This window comes from Papilio xuthus, unplaced genomic scaffold (genome assembly GCF_000836235.2).
Source record: "Papilio xuthus unplaced genomic scaffold, Pxut_1.1 DF828258.1, whole genome shotgun sequence".
In the NCBI taxonomy this organism is placed as follows: domain Eukaryota; kingdom Metazoa; phylum Arthropoda; class Insecta; order Lepidoptera; family Papilionidae; genus Papilio; species Papilio xuthus.
In genome coordinates this window covers 34,799-52,502 of record NW_013530391.1, presented here as the reverse complement: position 1 = coordinate 52,502, position 17,704 = coordinate 34,799, and the positions used below count along the sequence as shown (strand labels likewise).

The 17,704-nt window shown below is 44.4% G+C and overlaps 1 protein-coding gene across 1 annotated transcript in view; it reads right to left on the bottom strand.

Annotated features, from left to right (window-relative positions):
- Positions 1-8,287: 8,287 nt before the first annotated feature.
- LOC106113340 (RNA-binding protein 25) overlaps positions 8,288-17,704 on the bottom strand; it is a 12,475-nt gene continuing 3,058 nt past the window's right edge. The window contains exons 6-16 of the mRNA XM_013306063.1: positions 16,045-16,232; positions 15,822-15,938; positions 15,680-15,751; positions 15,228-15,428; positions 14,358-15,153; positions 14,082-14,271; positions 13,910-13,975; positions 13,781-13,834; positions 9,577-9,731; positions 9,349-9,504; positions 8,288-9,257 (exon numbers count right to left, since the gene is read on the bottom strand). Of these exons, the coding sequence (XP_013161517.1) occupies positions 9,165-9,257; positions 9,349-9,504; positions 9,577-9,731; positions 13,781-13,834; positions 13,910-13,975; positions 14,082-14,271; positions 14,358-15,153; positions 15,228-15,428; positions 15,680-15,751; positions 15,822-15,938; positions 16,045-16,232 (2,088 nt within the window). The 3' untranslated portion in view covers positions 8,288-9,164. The remainder of the gene's footprint in view (positions 9,258-9,348; positions 9,505-9,576; positions 9,732-13,780; positions 13,835-13,909; positions 13,976-14,081; positions 14,272-14,357; positions 15,154-15,227; positions 15,429-15,679; positions 15,752-15,821; positions 15,939-16,044; positions 16,233-17,704) is intronic.

Sequence of the window (17,704 nt, the reverse complement as noted above, 5' to 3'; positions counted from 1 at the left end):
TGTCGCAGGTGGGCGAGGTGGTGCGCCGGCTGCAGACGTTCAAGGTGGCGGTGCATCCGCGCATCCGACTGCTATACGCGCTGCTGAGGCGGGCCGTGGCTCGACACGCGCAGCGCCATGCTGCCTCGCTCTACGTACCGCAAGTCTACCGCGCCACCAACAGCCAGGAGACCTGACACTTTCACAGCTTAAACTTTTCGGCGACTCGAAATATACCACAAGAAGCCATCGAACACAATTTTAGATATAGGTTGGACATAAAAAGATATATGCAGTGTAGACATTAAGACATAATCATAAACTTATTAAAAACAGCAACACTTATATATAAAGTTAGTTTGTTTTCGGGCGCGTCGAGGACCTTCATCACGATCAGTGGGGCTGGGATTAACTCGCATTCAGGACTTGCACTGTTATGTACCACGTGTCGTGCGATGCCAATTAAAGCTATGGACATCATGAGATTCGTTGAAGTGTTCAAATTTGGATTATTGCTCGGCTCTTAACGTGAATCCAGATTTTTTTTTCAGCACTCAAAAGCACATTGTTTGTAAAATGTACACCGTGTACATTGCACATACACCGAGTAGAGGATGTATGTACATAGAGTGAGTACACAGGCGGGCACAAATGCGGAACAATGCCGCTGCGCTCCGCAACCAATCGTCTGTCCACTTCACTGTGACGTCGCCGTCCATCAATGTCACAATTAGTCGAAACAGATTTGATTTTTAATTGGCTTATGTCCCATTCATTGGTTTTTAGAATGAGTTGTAACTACATACATACATGTCATTGTGCACGCACTCTGCAGTCCGCAGTATCGACAACCATCAAGCTCGTCTGCTAAGCCGAGATGATAAATTATACTTTTGTTTTCTGATACATTGTACTGAGTAGTATTTGAAATACATACAAGCTCTTCAACTCGATGCATATTGTGTTTGTTGCCTCAGCTCTGAAGCGGCGCTAAATTGAGTTGTACGATTTTTGGTGATTCGTTGCTCGTTTGCCCCTTCTTCTATAAAAAAAAAGATAACAAGTTTAACGCCTCGCCAGGTCGCGTCTCGTTGGATCGTGTCGTTGTCGTTGGCGAGACGTATAACATGATACTAAGCGATGCAACACGATAGCTAGCCCACGAATTCAGAATGTCATTGATACTTATAATCTTTTCTTTAATTGAAAGATGTAAAAAAGTTATAACCAGTAAGATTCCACCGCGTTCTTCAGAACTTTTCCGTCCAAATATGATGTCGGAACTTTCAAAAGTAGAGTGACTAGGCACTTACTAAGCTAGCGCGTAACATCTTTCGACCAAATCTCCACTAACACCAGGTGGGATCGTGGTCAAGCGCTGGCTTATCAAACGTAAAAAAAAACACATACAAGCCCTTTGCCCTTTGTACAGTCAGCGTCATATAGATCGTCACAGACAAGATATGCAAATATATAGGTACACCAAAAGTAATCAATTATATCGGTACAACAAAAGTCCTCAAAATAATAGATACATTCACCCTGCTCAAATACATCGGTACATACACAGCGTCAAATATATGAGTACATGCAAGATGCTCATAAATATCGTAGCAGCCACAGCGTCATAAGTAACGAAGCAGTCAAGGTGCGCAAAAATATCGGTACATTTGACAAAATTGAACTCTATCTCTATATACTTGTGATACAATTTGGAATAAACTACTTCTGTTACATTCATTTGACACTTTGTATTAACATTATAGGTTGTCCGGAAAGTTCGTTCTGATTTTCGATATAAAGCTTACAAAAGACTGTAGCTGAAGTGGATTCATTTTCGGATTTCCACCATTATCAAACGTCACGAAAATTTATATATTGTGAATAATTTCATTTCATTGGTTGAGATAAGAACTAATTTTTAAAATTTTATTCAATAATAAAAGACGTTTTAGGTATAGAGTCGTAGCAATATAATTTAAAAACATTTCCAAAAATTTAAGAGAACAGGGTTTCAATTTTCCTTATAAAGCGGCATGAACTTACTGGGCAACCCAATATTTTTCTTCTCCTGTCATAACGCTTAAATATAAAAGTATGTCACGCCGAATATGACAGATACGTATTAACTAATATCAAATTTTGCCTTGTCACAATATATATAATACTAGTTTGGCGCAGTATTCTAGTATGTTTGCCGTAATATGTAAGTTTACCGGTTCGAATCTCAGGCTACTTTTTTTTTTCATTTTATCAATCACGGGGTTATTTTTTCATAACCAGTAAAAATTTGGTAATGTAAAATTTTGCTCGACAATTTTTTTTTTATAATTTTCGCTGTCGGGTAGAAAGAAATTTAAATAAAGTTAACAACAATTATGTCAGACCATCGCGGGTGAAGTGAGTGGGCGGAGCGTGGATTGTATTTGCGGGTTTTAAGAATGGTACGCGCGGAAACTATATGTACAAGTGTTATCTACATATGTGTGCGCGCCCACGCACACTGGAATGTTTATTGCAATCGACCAAAAATTTGATGTAGTTTGGATATTGACATTCAGTTTTTTTTCTTTGTTTCTTAAATATAATCAGTATCTGTAAAAGGTAAAAGTAAAAGTGTTATTTTTACCGGTACAAGTTTAACAAACATGAGGAATAAACAAATTACATGCTAATAGCATCGCTTTATCTCCTTCATTTTTGTTTGAAATAGAAAAGTACTTTAACGGTCAAACTCATTAGTCCAAGGCAATATCAAAAAGTATCTAATAACTACGGCGATAGAGTTTAATTACATGTGCTTCGATATTAAAATTAAAAAGTTTAAATATCAAAAAAAAATAGTGGCTTGGGATTTGAACCGCCGACCTTACGTACCAAAGGCGGCGAACGGTAAGGCCACGAGACCAAACTAGCATATATGATGACAAACTTAAATTTGATGTTGGTTTTATCTACCTGATATCTGTCATCCGCGTCGAACACTTTTAGTAAATTTTAAAAAATGGTTTGATGCAAAGTGTCAAATGAATGTAACAGAAGTAGTTTATTCCAAATTGTATCACAAGTATATAGAGATAGAGTTCAATTTTGTCAAATGTACCGATATTTTTGCGCACCTTGACTGCTTCGTTACTTATGACGCTGTGGCTGCTACGATATTTATGAGCATCTTGCATGTACTCATATATTTGACGCTGTGTATGTACCGATGTATTTGAGCAGGGTGAATGTATCTATTATTTTGAGGAGTTTTGTTGTACCGATATAATTGATTACTTTTGGTGTACCTATATATTTGCATATCTTGTCTGTGACGATCTATATGACGCTGACTGTACATTACAACCCTTACGTAAAAAAAAGTATCCTCTTTGGGCAGTCGAGTAACAAAAATTGGATATTTGAATCAGTTTCGAACAAAGCTTAGGAAATATAAACTGTTTTGTGTTTCATTCGTTTGTTTCCACTGACATTGTTACGTTATATTAAATGCATTGGAACGTGTAATGTGATTACGTTCTCAAATTACTTGTCGACACAAACACCGCGGCTTTACGCCTCACCCCACCCGTACACTGACTGTGTTACTGACAATTGACAGGGAAACCTCTACAACGCACACGATCAGGTTTATTTTGGTAGGATTATATGTACAAAGATTAGAAAGGTAAAAGCAAATTACTTGGAAGAACTTTGTAGATTCAATATTTTTGAATTGTAGCTGCTAACAAATTGACAAAACCTGATGCAGCTTCACGTCCTGATGTAATCCCTTGTCTCTGTTAGCGGCTGATGACGTCACACTACACGAAGCAAGTCTGCCGCCATTCGGAGATTAGTGTTCGTTAGTATTGAGTACTGAGTAAACCTTACGAAACATTTCAAAAGGAAAGCTTCATAAACTTCGAGCAGACATTCCGGATGTCAAATATAAACATTGAATTGAAAAACATCATTTGTGGAAAGTCTTTTGTAATTTTCTCTCAGGAAATTGAAGAATTGTTCATTTGATAGCAGAAAAAAACGCGCGTCAAGTGAAGGGTCGTAGTTCAAGAGGCATTTTACAAAAGCTCGCTTCAGTGATTGCGTTTCCTCAGCGCGAGTCATTCGACACAACAGCGCCGACTTCCTGACGACTCGCGAACGGGAAATTAATTCTACGCGCCCTAAACAACCCGACTGATCAATTAAGTTTAGTTAAACTTTTAAATATTTTTACAACATTTAAAAGTAGAAACGACACCGAGCTTGCAGTTCACAGATATCACGTACAAAGAATATAAACTGAGCCTAAAATGTTACTAATCAATTAATTTGTTGCCCAAATCTTAGCTTTTACTTATAAAATGTTTAGAATCACGTCATTTTCTTTATATATCATACAATGAAAAAGGATTTTCAAATGTAAAGATCTTTTTGCGATATTCCGCGGATGCTTCGGTTTGACTTGTGTTAAATTGTTCGAGTCATTTCGTCAACGAATGCTTTTTGTCCCTGAGACCGCGACCGCCCTTACCATGTCCCTTCATTCTCCTCGCCCCGCACAAAGAAACACGAACGAACGTTCACTGAACCCTCCTTATATTATTTGGAATCGGAGTTTTTATAAAAGTAATGGCAAGTTAATTTTTATACACATTTCAAAATTGCAAAAGCTATTTATATAATATGGTGATGTTGGTAATGTTGAACACAAGTATAATTAGTTTTATGTAACACGGATAGACAGAGTGGTGACCAGTTGGGTCAGACGATTAGTTTAACAAGCGCCCACTCTGTCTGACTGACGGAGCACATCGCTTGTTAGTTTGACGGAGAGGCGCAGCTAACGACCTCGCCTCACCACCGTACACACGTACACACTTACTGTTACACCAAAATTGTACTTAAAACTCGTTAGTTCATAATCTCACTACTGGTATTGCATTGCGACAAAAGCACAAACTGAAACAAAACGTCCGCAAAAGATTCTAAGTTAAACTATAATAACAATAGGGAAATGTGAATTAAAAAAAATCTTATTGAGATGAATTTAATGTCGCGTTAGTGAAAATCCGCACAACAAACAAACAAATCACTTTCAGTTACATCAACTCGGAGGAGCTTTTAAAAGCCTCCATTTTGATAAATCAAGGTCCTTTCCGAAGTTTAAGCAATGTCGTGTTCTTATTTGAGTATTTACTTGTGTTGAAACTTTCATACAAACCAATATTTAAAAGAAAAAAAAAGCTTGGCAATTTTTTGTTCAATATTTTCCGACTTATCTGCGTCTGGAAGATTTTACAATATTGCTTCGAAAGATTGTACTAGTTAGAACGTAAATATACTGAATTATGTAACATTATGAAAGAAATTGAAAGCAATACTGCACATCACACCGCCTTCCGATAATTTTATTAATTCATGATGAGTCTTTTTTTTTCCAGAGGGGAATGCTTTATGCATACTCCGCGCCCCGGGGGGGGGGACGCGGTAGTTATGTGGGATTCTCCTCCATAGCGGAGGCATACCCACTAAACCCCTCTGTTCCTCCAACGCATCGGGACGGGACCACGGGCACGCTTTCGCTCTCGTCCGCGGCCCGTGATGAGTCTAACAGAACCGAACTTAATTGCTTCAATAAAAATTTGTGTCCTTTTCTATTATATTTATTAATCTATTGCTTTCCTTTTTTGTTAAATAATATTATATGTATTCTTTATTCTGAGCCATTAACCTCACTTTTATCAAGTAATGTCCGACGCTACACAATCGTCGTTGGTCAGTGAAGCGCGCAGCTGGCAGCGGCCGGCAGATAGCGCGCCCTCTGATAACTGAATGATGGATCTCAATGTATCAAGGAACGAGAACGATCATTTGTATTATTTTTGTAACACACGCACTCTCCTTTTATATATTGAAACAATATGTTTTTCACGAGTAATTTTTCAAAGGATCATCGCCCGGTTACTTCACGACATCGAGCTATCAAGTGATTAGTTGAGAAAAATATTATTTGCAGGATATTGGTCAAATATAAATGTCTAATTATTGTGTAGTGCGGCGGGGGCGGGGCGGAGGGCGGGCGGGGAGCGGCGGATAACCGCAGCGCGCGGACCAGTGCCATTGCAAATCAATTATCATTTAATTGAACGCATTTGTTATTATAATTAAAACATCGGTTTGCGTGAAGTCTGGCCGCAGAGCACTTTGACTGCGCACTAGACAAATGTATCAGCTCATTTATTAAATAAAAGTGCTCGAAACCCTGTCACCTGGGGATGTTAGAAATGAGCAAGATACGTATTATAAATGTTAGGTAAAACAAACTGCAAACTCAATAAGATGGCTGCAGTCACATCACGTGACACAAGTCGCGACTGTTATCGAGTTCCGACGTGACAAGTTTAAGACAAGTGTAAGACGCGACGTCACGCTCTTTACGCTTTATACATGCACGTACATACGAGTACGTCATGACACAACTCTGCAACACACAGTGAACACAACTCAGAGGTTTCTTTCCTTTATCAAAACTACTTCAATCTATAAACACTCCTAACTCTTACTAATTCCGTTACACTGTTTTAGTGAGTTTGTTTCTATTTACTTTATATGACAAGAACATTTACAAGAATTCTATGTGATTGGGATATGAAACCTCTATCTTTTTCAGACTGTGGCGCGGCGCAGGGCATTTACTTGTCTGCTTCTTTAAACAAAATAATGTTAAACTATAACAGTTATTTGAATTTCTTTTTTTACTTTCATTTAGAATTTTTACTTGTGTTTTTGCCCTTTTGACCGTTTTCCTGTAGTAAGTATAAATATCGTAAAGAATTACAAATGTTCTATAGAAGTTTCATGTTATGATGTCACGTAAATGTCATTTTACAACTTTCACTCGATTTGACCGAACGGACTAAATGTAAATGCATAATGTTATCTTTGTGCGAGGCATTTGTACAAGTCCGCTCTGGCTGAAGGCTGAGGCCGCCGGCGATACTATCAGCCCCCGCCTGATGTCTTACACATGAGCTGCGCTGCGTGTCGCCGATACAACCCTCCATTTCTTATTCCATATTATCTTTTCTTTATTTATTTCAGTAAAATATCTCGCAACGACAAGTCAAATTATATGGGATTTAACATTTATTACAGTTAGGAAGAGCAATATACTCTCTCTCTCTCTCTCCACACAACCAAGACCAAGACGGATTGGGGAAGCTGACCCCACCACCTTGTGGTGGGGTCAGCTTCCCCAATCCGTCTCTTCCACTTTGCTCTGTCCGTGACATCTTCTTCTGAGACTTGGCACTCACTCATGTCTTTCATTACTACATCTTTCCATCTCGTTTTGGGTCTGCCTCTGGATCTGCGACCAGGCAGAGAAAGAGCCTGGTTACGCCGCACATCCATCTCAGCATCTTCATTTTAGCAACTTGAATGGTATTCACGTCCTTTTTTGTTACGGCCCACGTTTCACTCCCGTACATGAGGACTGGTCTTATCATGGACTTGTAGACCAAACCCTTGAGTTTAACTGGCATTCTTCTGTCGCAAGTAACACCAGTTAATTCTCGCCATTTTTGCCACGCTGCGGCTATTCGGTGTTGAATGTTGCATTCCAGGTTCCCAGAGATGTGCATCATACTTCCCACATATTTATATTGATCGCACATGGTGACTAACTGACCGTCGATAGGAATCGGCCGGTTGTCGCTTAAATTTTGATTGTTAAAGGACATGTACTGGGTCTTTGCAACACTCAACACAAGGCCACCGGTCTACAACTGGTGTTTCCAATTCAGGAGTGCCTCTTGTAACTTCGGTTGGCTCTCGGCGCAGATAGATAGGAAGAGCAATATACTAACTATAATAAATGTAAGTTCTCTATCTTACGCATTTTTGGTATTTCTACAGTAAGTTGGCTGCAAGAATGGCGGCTTGAGAAGCGGCGGATATCGTTGCAACGATACACACGAAGGAGTTGTTTTTGAGGAAACATAAAATTTTTATGATTTAGTTTTTACTAAAACAAGTTCAGGAAACGATATCGACGTGAGGCATAATCCTCTTTCCAATACGAGATCGACAGACTATCATTCTATAAATGGTCCAAAATCTATCTTTTATAATATAAACATGCCTTAAATTTTGTATTTCATTGAAAGCATAATATATAAAAACAGCGCCATCTTGTGGCATTTTAGGATATTGCCAGATGTCGCTGTACTCAAGTAAGCGATATGTTTTGCTGCCGCAGTATCAAGTGGCCGAGTGGCGGACAAGGCGCGAGGGACACATACAAAATAAAACAGCGACACATATTTATAAAGTTATATTTAACCACTAGAAATTATCAACACGTACATTGTAAGCGGATGACGTCATCCCACTCGCTCCGTCTCGCTCTGGTGTGACGTCACGCCGCGCGGCAGCGACGTGACACGACACAGACATGACGTGTCACGTCACACAGACACGGACTTCCTTGTCGGCCCTCCTCAGACATCTCTCTCTCACACGAGTCATACAACGTGCTTCCACTATGAATGTATTTACGTGATACAGACGAGTTCATACAACGACATACAATAAGAAGTCGGTCTATGAGCTCTCTAGTTCCATGTTCATGTTTGTAACAACATTGCTTACATTTTGGATGAGATGAGATGAGATGAGAAGTGAGATGAGATGAGAAGTGAGATGAGATGACACACGGACAGATGTATCGACTCGACTTTACAAAACGTACAAAACCTAAACTGTATAATGTACAATATAAATCAATATTATTACTAGTAGTTACATTACATATTGTTTGTTTGTTTGTTTGTTTGTTTGTCGTCGCTATAGAAACATCACTGATTTCATCATTTGTTACAAGAAATGTGATGTTTACAACTTTTTACCTCTTCCATACAAAAAGATCTGATCCAAACGAAACCTTAAGAAAACAGAAAGTGACTTTATATATATCTAAATATGAAAGAAATATAAATTAGTATGGAGGCGCTTCAGTTGCGTACTGTTTAGTATTGATTCAAGTTATATCATCTCGTAGCTATTTACAACAGAACAGTTATCTGCTCTCGCACTTACAATACACGTTCAAATAGGAATTTGGACCTTATCACTACGTACACAGTATCGTCGTTGTGGTGAGCTGGAGTGAGCTGGAGTGAGCTGGGGTGAGCGGCTCACTTGTGCAGTCCGGCGCGCTTCGCCTCCAGCTCGTAGATGAGCAGCCGCCACATCTTCACCACGAACACCTCCGCTTCGTCGTCCAGCACCTGCGACATGCGGACAGTTAGCGTGGGCGCGTGGGCGCGTGGGCGCCGGGCGCGTGGGCGCGGGGCGCGTGGGCGCGTGGGCGCGGCTCACCATCTGCACGTCGTCGAGGATGCCGGCGGGTGCGCTGCCGGCGAGCACCTTGCTGCAGATGAAGTCGACCAGCGTGGGCTCCGGCTCGCCGATGTACTCGATGATCTTCTTGTTGATCCAGGGCCGGATCTTCTTCTCCATCAGCACGTTGTCGATCTGAACAGTCGCACACGTTAGTGTTGTGACGATCGCGTGTTGAACATTAGCACGGAGGGAGGCGGCGGGTACCTGCGAGGTGTCGAGCTTGTACTGGAAGAGCTGCTCCTTCTGCGTGGGGATCTTGTCGATGAGACTCTTGATGTGCTTGCGCTTCTCCTCCGCGCACTTGTTCTCCTTCTCCTTCTCCTTCTCCCCCTCCCCGCCCTCGCCCTTTTTGCCTTTATCTGTTAACAAATTGTATTTGAAAGCCTTGCTAAAGAAAAGAAATATGAATATGTCTGGGTTAAGCATGGTAAGATTCATGTTCGCAAAAATAATACTAGCAAAGCATTTGTCATTGCTAACCCGAGTCATTTAAACAAAATTGTATAAAAAATTGCCTAACTGCATTTGGAGATTTTTTAGTTCACTATTTTAAATTCATTATAATCTACTTATTTTTGTACTTATTAAAGTCAGTGATTTGTTCCAGATTTTGTAAAAGGTTTTGCACCCCTGGCTCGTTAACTAATGAGACACCTTCCTTTTGTTCTCGCATAATAAACTTTTGTATTCGATATCGCACTGTTCACACAACAACGTTAACTAATAAAAATATACTTTTCTCACTTGCACTTGCGTACCCAGCGTTCTATTGCTTGCCTCTTCACGCAATTGTTTTTAACTATTCGTTTTTAATAGACCTCAACCGGTCACACTACCTTCATTTCATACTGTTTGTTAAATAAATTAATATTGTACATGTTAATCTTGAATCAAATTAGTTTACTTTAACCTTATCGGTCGCATATACAAACGTTGTAGTTATGTGCTATGGCTAATGTTCGCGATCGTCAGCTGTCCATATATTACCAAAACGTTCGTGGGTTACGAACTAAAACTGAAGTTTTTTACCGTCAGATTTTAATCAATTCCTACGATATTGTTCTGTTAACTGAAACTTGGCTAACAAATGGTATTTTCGATTCGGAGTTGTTTGACGACCGTTACATAGTTTGGCGCCGCGATCGGAATTACGATTCCACTGGCCAATCGCGAGGTGGTGGTGTACTGATCGCAGTGCGTAGAGAATTACAGGCTTCCTCGCAGCCGCTTTTTCACTCGACAGCGGAGGACCTTTGGCTCAAATTACACATTAAAAAGTCCAACTCTCGTAATCTTGTAAATCTTTATATATGTGTTATTTATCTTTGTAAACAAAATAGCGGCCTATCATTTTCTACACAATTAAATAACTACGTCTCTCTACTCAATAATACCATGTTAAGTAACCCCGACGATCTATTTCTAGTCATTGGCGACTTTAACATGAGTGGCATCTCCTGGGTTCCATGTAAAGGTCAATCATTCACTCCGGACCACCTGACTACTAATGACGAATACTTACTGGCCGATGAGCTGTGCGTGCTAGGCCTCGGACAGTATAATGGTGTTCTTAATAGTTATGGCAAGACTCTTGATTTGGCCCTATCTAATAGTCAAATAACTGTATTGGAGTGCAGCGACGCTTTAGTTCCGATTGACCCCTACCATCCGGCACTCATAATTAATTTTGACTTTTTTGTTATACCCAACTTAGACAGTGCACCGCGCGTTCGTTATTTCTACCACAAAGGCGACTTTCATTACTTAATGACGAAATTTCTGCGGTTGATTGGAAACACGAATTCTCATTACGATCCATGGATGCGTCTGTCGAGTATTTCAATCAGAAAATTATTGAACTCCAAGATAAATTCATTCCACATAAAAGTATAAGAAAAAATTCATATCCGGCATGGTACAATGTATCACTTATTAAATCTATTAGGCAAAAATATAAATATTTCAAGAAATTCAAGAAATACGGCAATAAATCCGACGAGCAGACCTACAAATTGTTACGTAACAGAGTAAAGCTTTTGGAAAGGGAGTGCTACAATCTTTACCTAAGCCGGACAGAGGATTCAATAAAAGCTAATCCGAAACACTTTTGGACATTTGTTAAAAACCGCCATAATTCTAATTCTATTCCTAGTACGCTTGAGTACAACAACGTACACCTTTACTCAGGCGAAACTATTTGTGAAGCATTTTCCTCTTACTTTTATTCTACCTTTCTTGATCCTACTGTCGTTAGTAACTGCAACTCGAATCCTCCGTTTGTATCACCTCCATCTAACTCTGCAGCAGACATCTGCTCTGTAGAAGTTAAAATTGAAGAGGTGTCTAATCAACTCTGTAAACTCGATACTTCGAAATCTGCCGGTCCGGACTACATATCTGCACAACTATTAATAAGATGTGCATCATCTCTGTCTATTCCTATCTCCATGTTATTTGAGAAATCCTTGTCCTTAGGTGTAGTTCCCAAGATTTGGAAGTCAGCCTTTGTTACGCCTGTTCACAAAAAAGGATCTAAAACGGAAATTACTAATTATAGACCTATATCAAAATTATGTATATTAGCCAAAGTATTTGAAAGAATAGTCTACAATCAGTTATATCCCATTCTTGCTAGTTCGCTTAGTCCCTTCCAACATGGTTTCCTAAAAGGCCGATCAACTACAACTAATTTAATTCTATTCAATGATTTCATTACATCTGCTATGGATGATGGCCAACAGGTTGACGTTATCTACACTGACTATAGCAAGGCATTTGACCGAATAGACCATAAAATCCTATTGCTTAAGTTAAACAGCATTGGTATACACGGAGATCTACTCAGATGGTTCTCGTCTTATATCGAAAATAGAACGCAGGCTGTTGTTCTTAATAATTACATGTCCAGCTGGGTCCATGTCCCTAGCGGCGTTCCGCAAGGCTCCCTGATCGGTCCCCTGTTATTTATAATATATGTTAATGACATCTCCTTTTGCCTAAAATCTTCTAATCTACTCTGCTTTGCTGATGATATGAAAATTTTCAACACTATATCGTCGCTAGACGATATGGCGGTACTTCAGGCTGACCTATCGCGACTTGAAGAGTACTGCCGTGTCAATAAATTAGACCTCAACGTCTCTAAGTGCTCAGTAGTCACATTCACTCGAAAACGTACTGCTCTGGCCACATCCTATTATCTGCGTGGACAACTGTTACCTAGATGTAATTCGATGCGCGACTTAGGTGTTCATCACGATAGTAAGTTGCTTTTTGATGTTCACGTAGATAATATAGTTAAAAAAGCGTCTAAAGCACTTGGGTTCATAATGCGTATTTCCAAATGTTTTACCGAAGCCAAAACCCTTAAAACCCTATATTGTACGTTTGTACGAAGCATTTTAGAATATGTTTCTCAAGTTTGGAATCCGCGTTACCTCAGTTATATTGATCGTTGAAAACATCCAAAAACGTTTTATTAAGTACCTTTGTTTCCATCAGAGAATCCCTTATCATTCCGAGAATTACCTTGAACTCTGTCGCAAATATCATCTGTTGCCACTTTTCATTCGACGTGAGATAGCTGATTATATTTTTTTACAAAAAAATTTTAATAATGAAATAGATTGTCCCGAATTATTGTCCAAATTATATATAAACGTCCCATGTAAATCTATTCGCTCCATACCACCTTTGCTGTTGCCTAAAGCTTCTTCTAATTATAGACAAAACAGTTTTATTGTGCGTGCAATTAGAAATTTTAACAAAATCTGTAACAAATATGACTTTGATCCATTCACTACGAGTGTATCCTCGGCACGAAGGTGCCTAGCACTGGACTTTTTCAAATACAAAATATATACGTGAACTGCTACTACTAATATTAATATTCTACTATAATTTAGTTTTTAACTACATTGTTATATATTACTATAGTTTAATAGTTGCGATACTTGTTTGTTTGTGTTTGTTTCCTACGCAACTTTGTCCGAAATTTGGACGACTCGACCAACGCACAACGAAACGAACGGAAACTACAAAACGTAACGACAACAATAACAACCAACAAACGCAATGACAACACCGAACCAAACACCACCGGGTCCGTGACCGGCTTCAACTTCAAGGTACTTCAACATCGTGTTTAGACAAATACGGTCTCGCCACAGCGCCATCTATTAGGGCGTAGCAAAAACGGCGCCAACAGTTTGTTTGCTCATTATAGATATAATATTGTTATAAGTGAAGACTTGTCATTGGCTCTCAGTTGTCTAGTCTATAGTTAATAAGATTAATATAGCTGTAAGTTTTCCATGTAAATAAATAAATAAATAAATTGAATACACGCTTTTCATAACATGATCATGGTGCGTGCGTCGGGACAGGAGACGCAGCGACGTGTTCTCACCCGGGTCTTTGCCGCCGGTGCTGGTCCTCCGGCCGCCGCCCGGCTTCTCCTTGTCTGTAAACAATTATCATACAATGAGCAGTGTGCGTGTGTGTGTGTGTGTGTGTGTGTGGGTGTGTGTGTACGTACTGGGGGGCGGGGCGTCGTCGTCGTCGCGCGCGAAGGCCGCGTGCACGCGCCGCATGCGCCCGTCCTCTGCAACACATAAACACCACATTCCTTAACTAACGGCAGCGTCGGTATGTCCCGAGGTCAGGGATAAGTTATATGTATCGCGTAGTTATATAAATGCGGCACTAACGTGTGGGCGTGTCGGCGGAGGGCGTGGGGCTGGGCTTGGTGCGGAAGCTGATGCTGATGGGCGAGCTGCCGCCCGACACCGCGCTCACTGCGCCCCCCGCACCCCCCGCACCACCCGCACCACCCACCGTCTGCTGCGCCCGCGCCGGCTGGTCGGGCGTGGCGGGCCGGGGGGGCGTGCTGCCGCCGCTCTGAAATGTTAACAACAATTACAACATACGGTGCAACACTTTATATAACGGAGGTGGGTGATTATAACAGTGGGGTGAGTACTGACGTGTGCGGGCGGCGTGTCGGTCAGGGGCGGGGTCTCGGCGCGGCGGTGTCTCCTGCGGTGTCGGCGGCGCGGGGGCGTGGTGCCCGGCTCGCGGGGCTCGTGGTGGTCGCGGTGGTCGTGGTGTTCGTGGTGGGCGTGGTGGTCGCGGTGGTCCCTGTGGTCGTGCGGGGTGGGCTCGCGGGCGGCGGGCGCGGGGGGCGGGTCGCCGGGCGAGTGCGGCGAGGGCGGCGAGGGCGGCGAGCGGGGCGAGCGGGGCGAGGCGGGCGAGGCGGGCGCGGGCGGGGTGAGCGAGGCGGCGAGGGAGTCGGCCGCGTCGTCGGAGTCGATGGTCTCGGCGGCGGCGGGCAGGTCGCGGCGCGCGCGCGCCTGCAGGTGGCGGTGGCGGGCCGCGGCGCGCGCCAGGTGTCGGGCGGCGGCGCGCGCGGGCTGGTCGGGCAGCAGCGCGCGCGGCGTGTAGCGCTCGTCGTGCTCGCGGCGCGCGCGCTCCCAGGCGGCGGCGGCGGCGCGCGGCGAGGCGTTGGCGGTGAGCTCGCGGCGCAGCGCCTCCAGCTCGTCGGCCTCGCGCGCCCGCTCGCGCGCGTCCGCCTCGGCCTCGCGCACGCGCGCGCCCAGCCTGCGCGCCAGCTCCTTGCCCTTGTAGTACTTGTGGTCGTCGCGCTCGTCCTCGTAGTCCTCGAGGAACTCCTTCAGCCGCTTGGCCTCGCGCTCGCGCTCCTCCTCGCGCCCGCGCGACCGCGACCGCTCCTTCTCGTACTCCTTCATCTTGCGTCGCTCGCGCGTCTCCCAGTTGCGCAATCTGGGGAAGGAAGTCGCTCGTCATACTTCCCGACGCGACGACGAACAAACACGAATAATTAGAACGGCACCGACCTCTCCTGGTAGGCGGCCTCCTTCTCGCGCGCCTTCTTCTCGAGCCGCTTCTTCTCGCGCAGCTCCTCCTCTATCTCCTTCTCCCGGCGCGCGTCCGCCTCGCTCCTGCTGCGGCCGCGCGACCTCTCCCTGTCCCTGTCGCGCTCCCGGTCTCGAGATCGTTCCCTTTCCCTCTCCCTCTCGCGTTCCCTTTCTCGTTCCCTGCAATGGGCAATTCAAATTACTATTACGGTATCATTGTATTCGATATCGACGTTTCTTTTATCGTGTCGGGTAATTAAAATGTTCGCGAGCAAGTCGTTATACAAGTTAGGTAGAAAGTTGCGAGATCATCGGATACCGACATCAGTGGAGCGGTGAGAGCTGTGGGTAACACAGCTGACAGTGAGGGCGAGCTGGTCTCGTGTCGTGTGCGGATGTGGGCACTTGTCCGTAGATAATGTATTGCTCACCTCTCTCTATCCCGCTCCCTCTCGCGTTCCCGCTCGCGCGCCTCTCGTTCCCTCTCCCTCTCGCGCACCTCCCTGCAACACAGCGCGACGTTAGCGTCTCCTGTCGCCCGCCGCTCTCCTCCCCCTCTCCTCCCCCACTCACCTCTCCCGCTCCCGCTCTCGCTCCCGGTCGCGCTCCTCGCGCTCGCGCTCGCGCTCCCGCTCCCGGTCCTTGTCCCGGTCCCGGTCTCGGTCTCTGTCTTCGCGACGCTCCTTGGTCCTGCACCTCACATAGTCTCACTCGTTGGCTTTTTTACGTTTTATAATTCAACTAGAGCCGTGCAACAGTCGTGCGGCAAACTACAAGTGTAACGTCGGTGACTTACCCGGCGGGACTGGTCCGGCGGCGCTCCTTCTCCCTCTCCCTTTCCCTGTCCCGCTCCCTCTCGCGGTCTCTGTCGCGGTCGCGGTCCTTGTCTCGCTCGCGGTCCCGGTCCCTGTCGCGGTCTCGCTCGCGCTCGCGGTCCTCCTTGTTGTTGTCTCGCTTGCGGCGCACCACCACGTCCGCCTCCTCCTGCACCAACACCACGCTTGCACTCCGCGCCCCCACCCCCGCACCCCCCACACCCTCGCGCCCCGCACTTGTGTTACCTCGTTTCATAGCACATTCTATTCAAAATTTCATACATTTATTAAGTACAGGATTTGACATCTGAGGTGCCGACTGTGAACTATCTCGAAGCGTTTTTTTTGTTCCTCAAAAATTTATTCTTAATAAATATTAATATGAACGGCGACTCGAGCGTCCGAAGGACTTATGACTTATTCATAAATTTGACTGTACAGAATAACACAAGCGCAGATGGCGGAGAGCGCGGGGCGCGGCCGCGACACGTGTACACAGTGCAGCTCGGTGTCTCTATCCGCCGTCTGCTGCCTCACGTCACGCTACGACACGACATGACACGACACGACACGACACGTCGTACGTCTCGCCATCGGACGTCATCTACATTTGCAACAAAAGAGCGGGCGAGGCGACATGACTAAAGGGAAGGCCGCAGTCCGGCGCGTCACGACGTGCCGACCGAAACGAGTGTAGACAGTACAACAAACAGTATACGCGCGTGGCGAGTGTCCGCCGCGGCCCGTCGCACAGCGCACTGCGCGCGCCGCCCGCCTCGCTCGGACTGCGGACCCGCCGCCGGAGCTCACCCGGCGCCGCCCGCCGCCGCGCGACCCCCGCACCCCCTGCGCCCCCTGCGCCGCGACCGCCACTTACTGATGCGGGCGCGGCGCGCTGCACCGCCGAGGCCGCGCACCCCCCGCGCCCCCTGCGCCGCGACCCGCCACTTACTGATACGGGCGCGGCGTGCTGCACCGCCGACGCCGCGCGCACACACAGTAGACACAGTGAGTGCGGGGGGCGACCTCGGCGACTTCCACACACACATTTATAATATTAAAAACAGTATCAAGGTTTTGAATCAATCGAGACTCAAAAACATCGAGCAGTGAACACACAAGAAACACACGACAGTGAACTAAATGTAAATAAATCACCTCGCTTTTTGTACAATTGTTGTTGTGCGTCTCGACTGACTCCAATGTTAAACTATTCAATCACTACGTTCCAATGATACAGCAAATTATATTAGAAAATAACAAGCGTATGATAAGTTATACATATAAATAAAATAAGAATTCGACAGAGAAGAAAAACAAATAATTAAATATATATATATATATATATATGCTATAGGTATAGGTATATGAACAAGGCGAGCGACTCGGCGAAGCTGCGGCGCGCGACCCTCCACTACATATTTAACTACTTTCTCATACTACGTCTCCTCCGACACAACTTTGGTACGTTTGAATGAAGATACGTTGCAGATGTTGCAGATGTGACAGGTTACATTTAGATGAGTGCACATGGAGCAGGTCGGTGTCCAGATGTACTGAGAGGTGGAGGGCGAGTCGTGCGCCGCCACCCGCCGGCCGCCGCGACACTCACCCGTCGCCGGCTGCCCCGCTACCCCACAA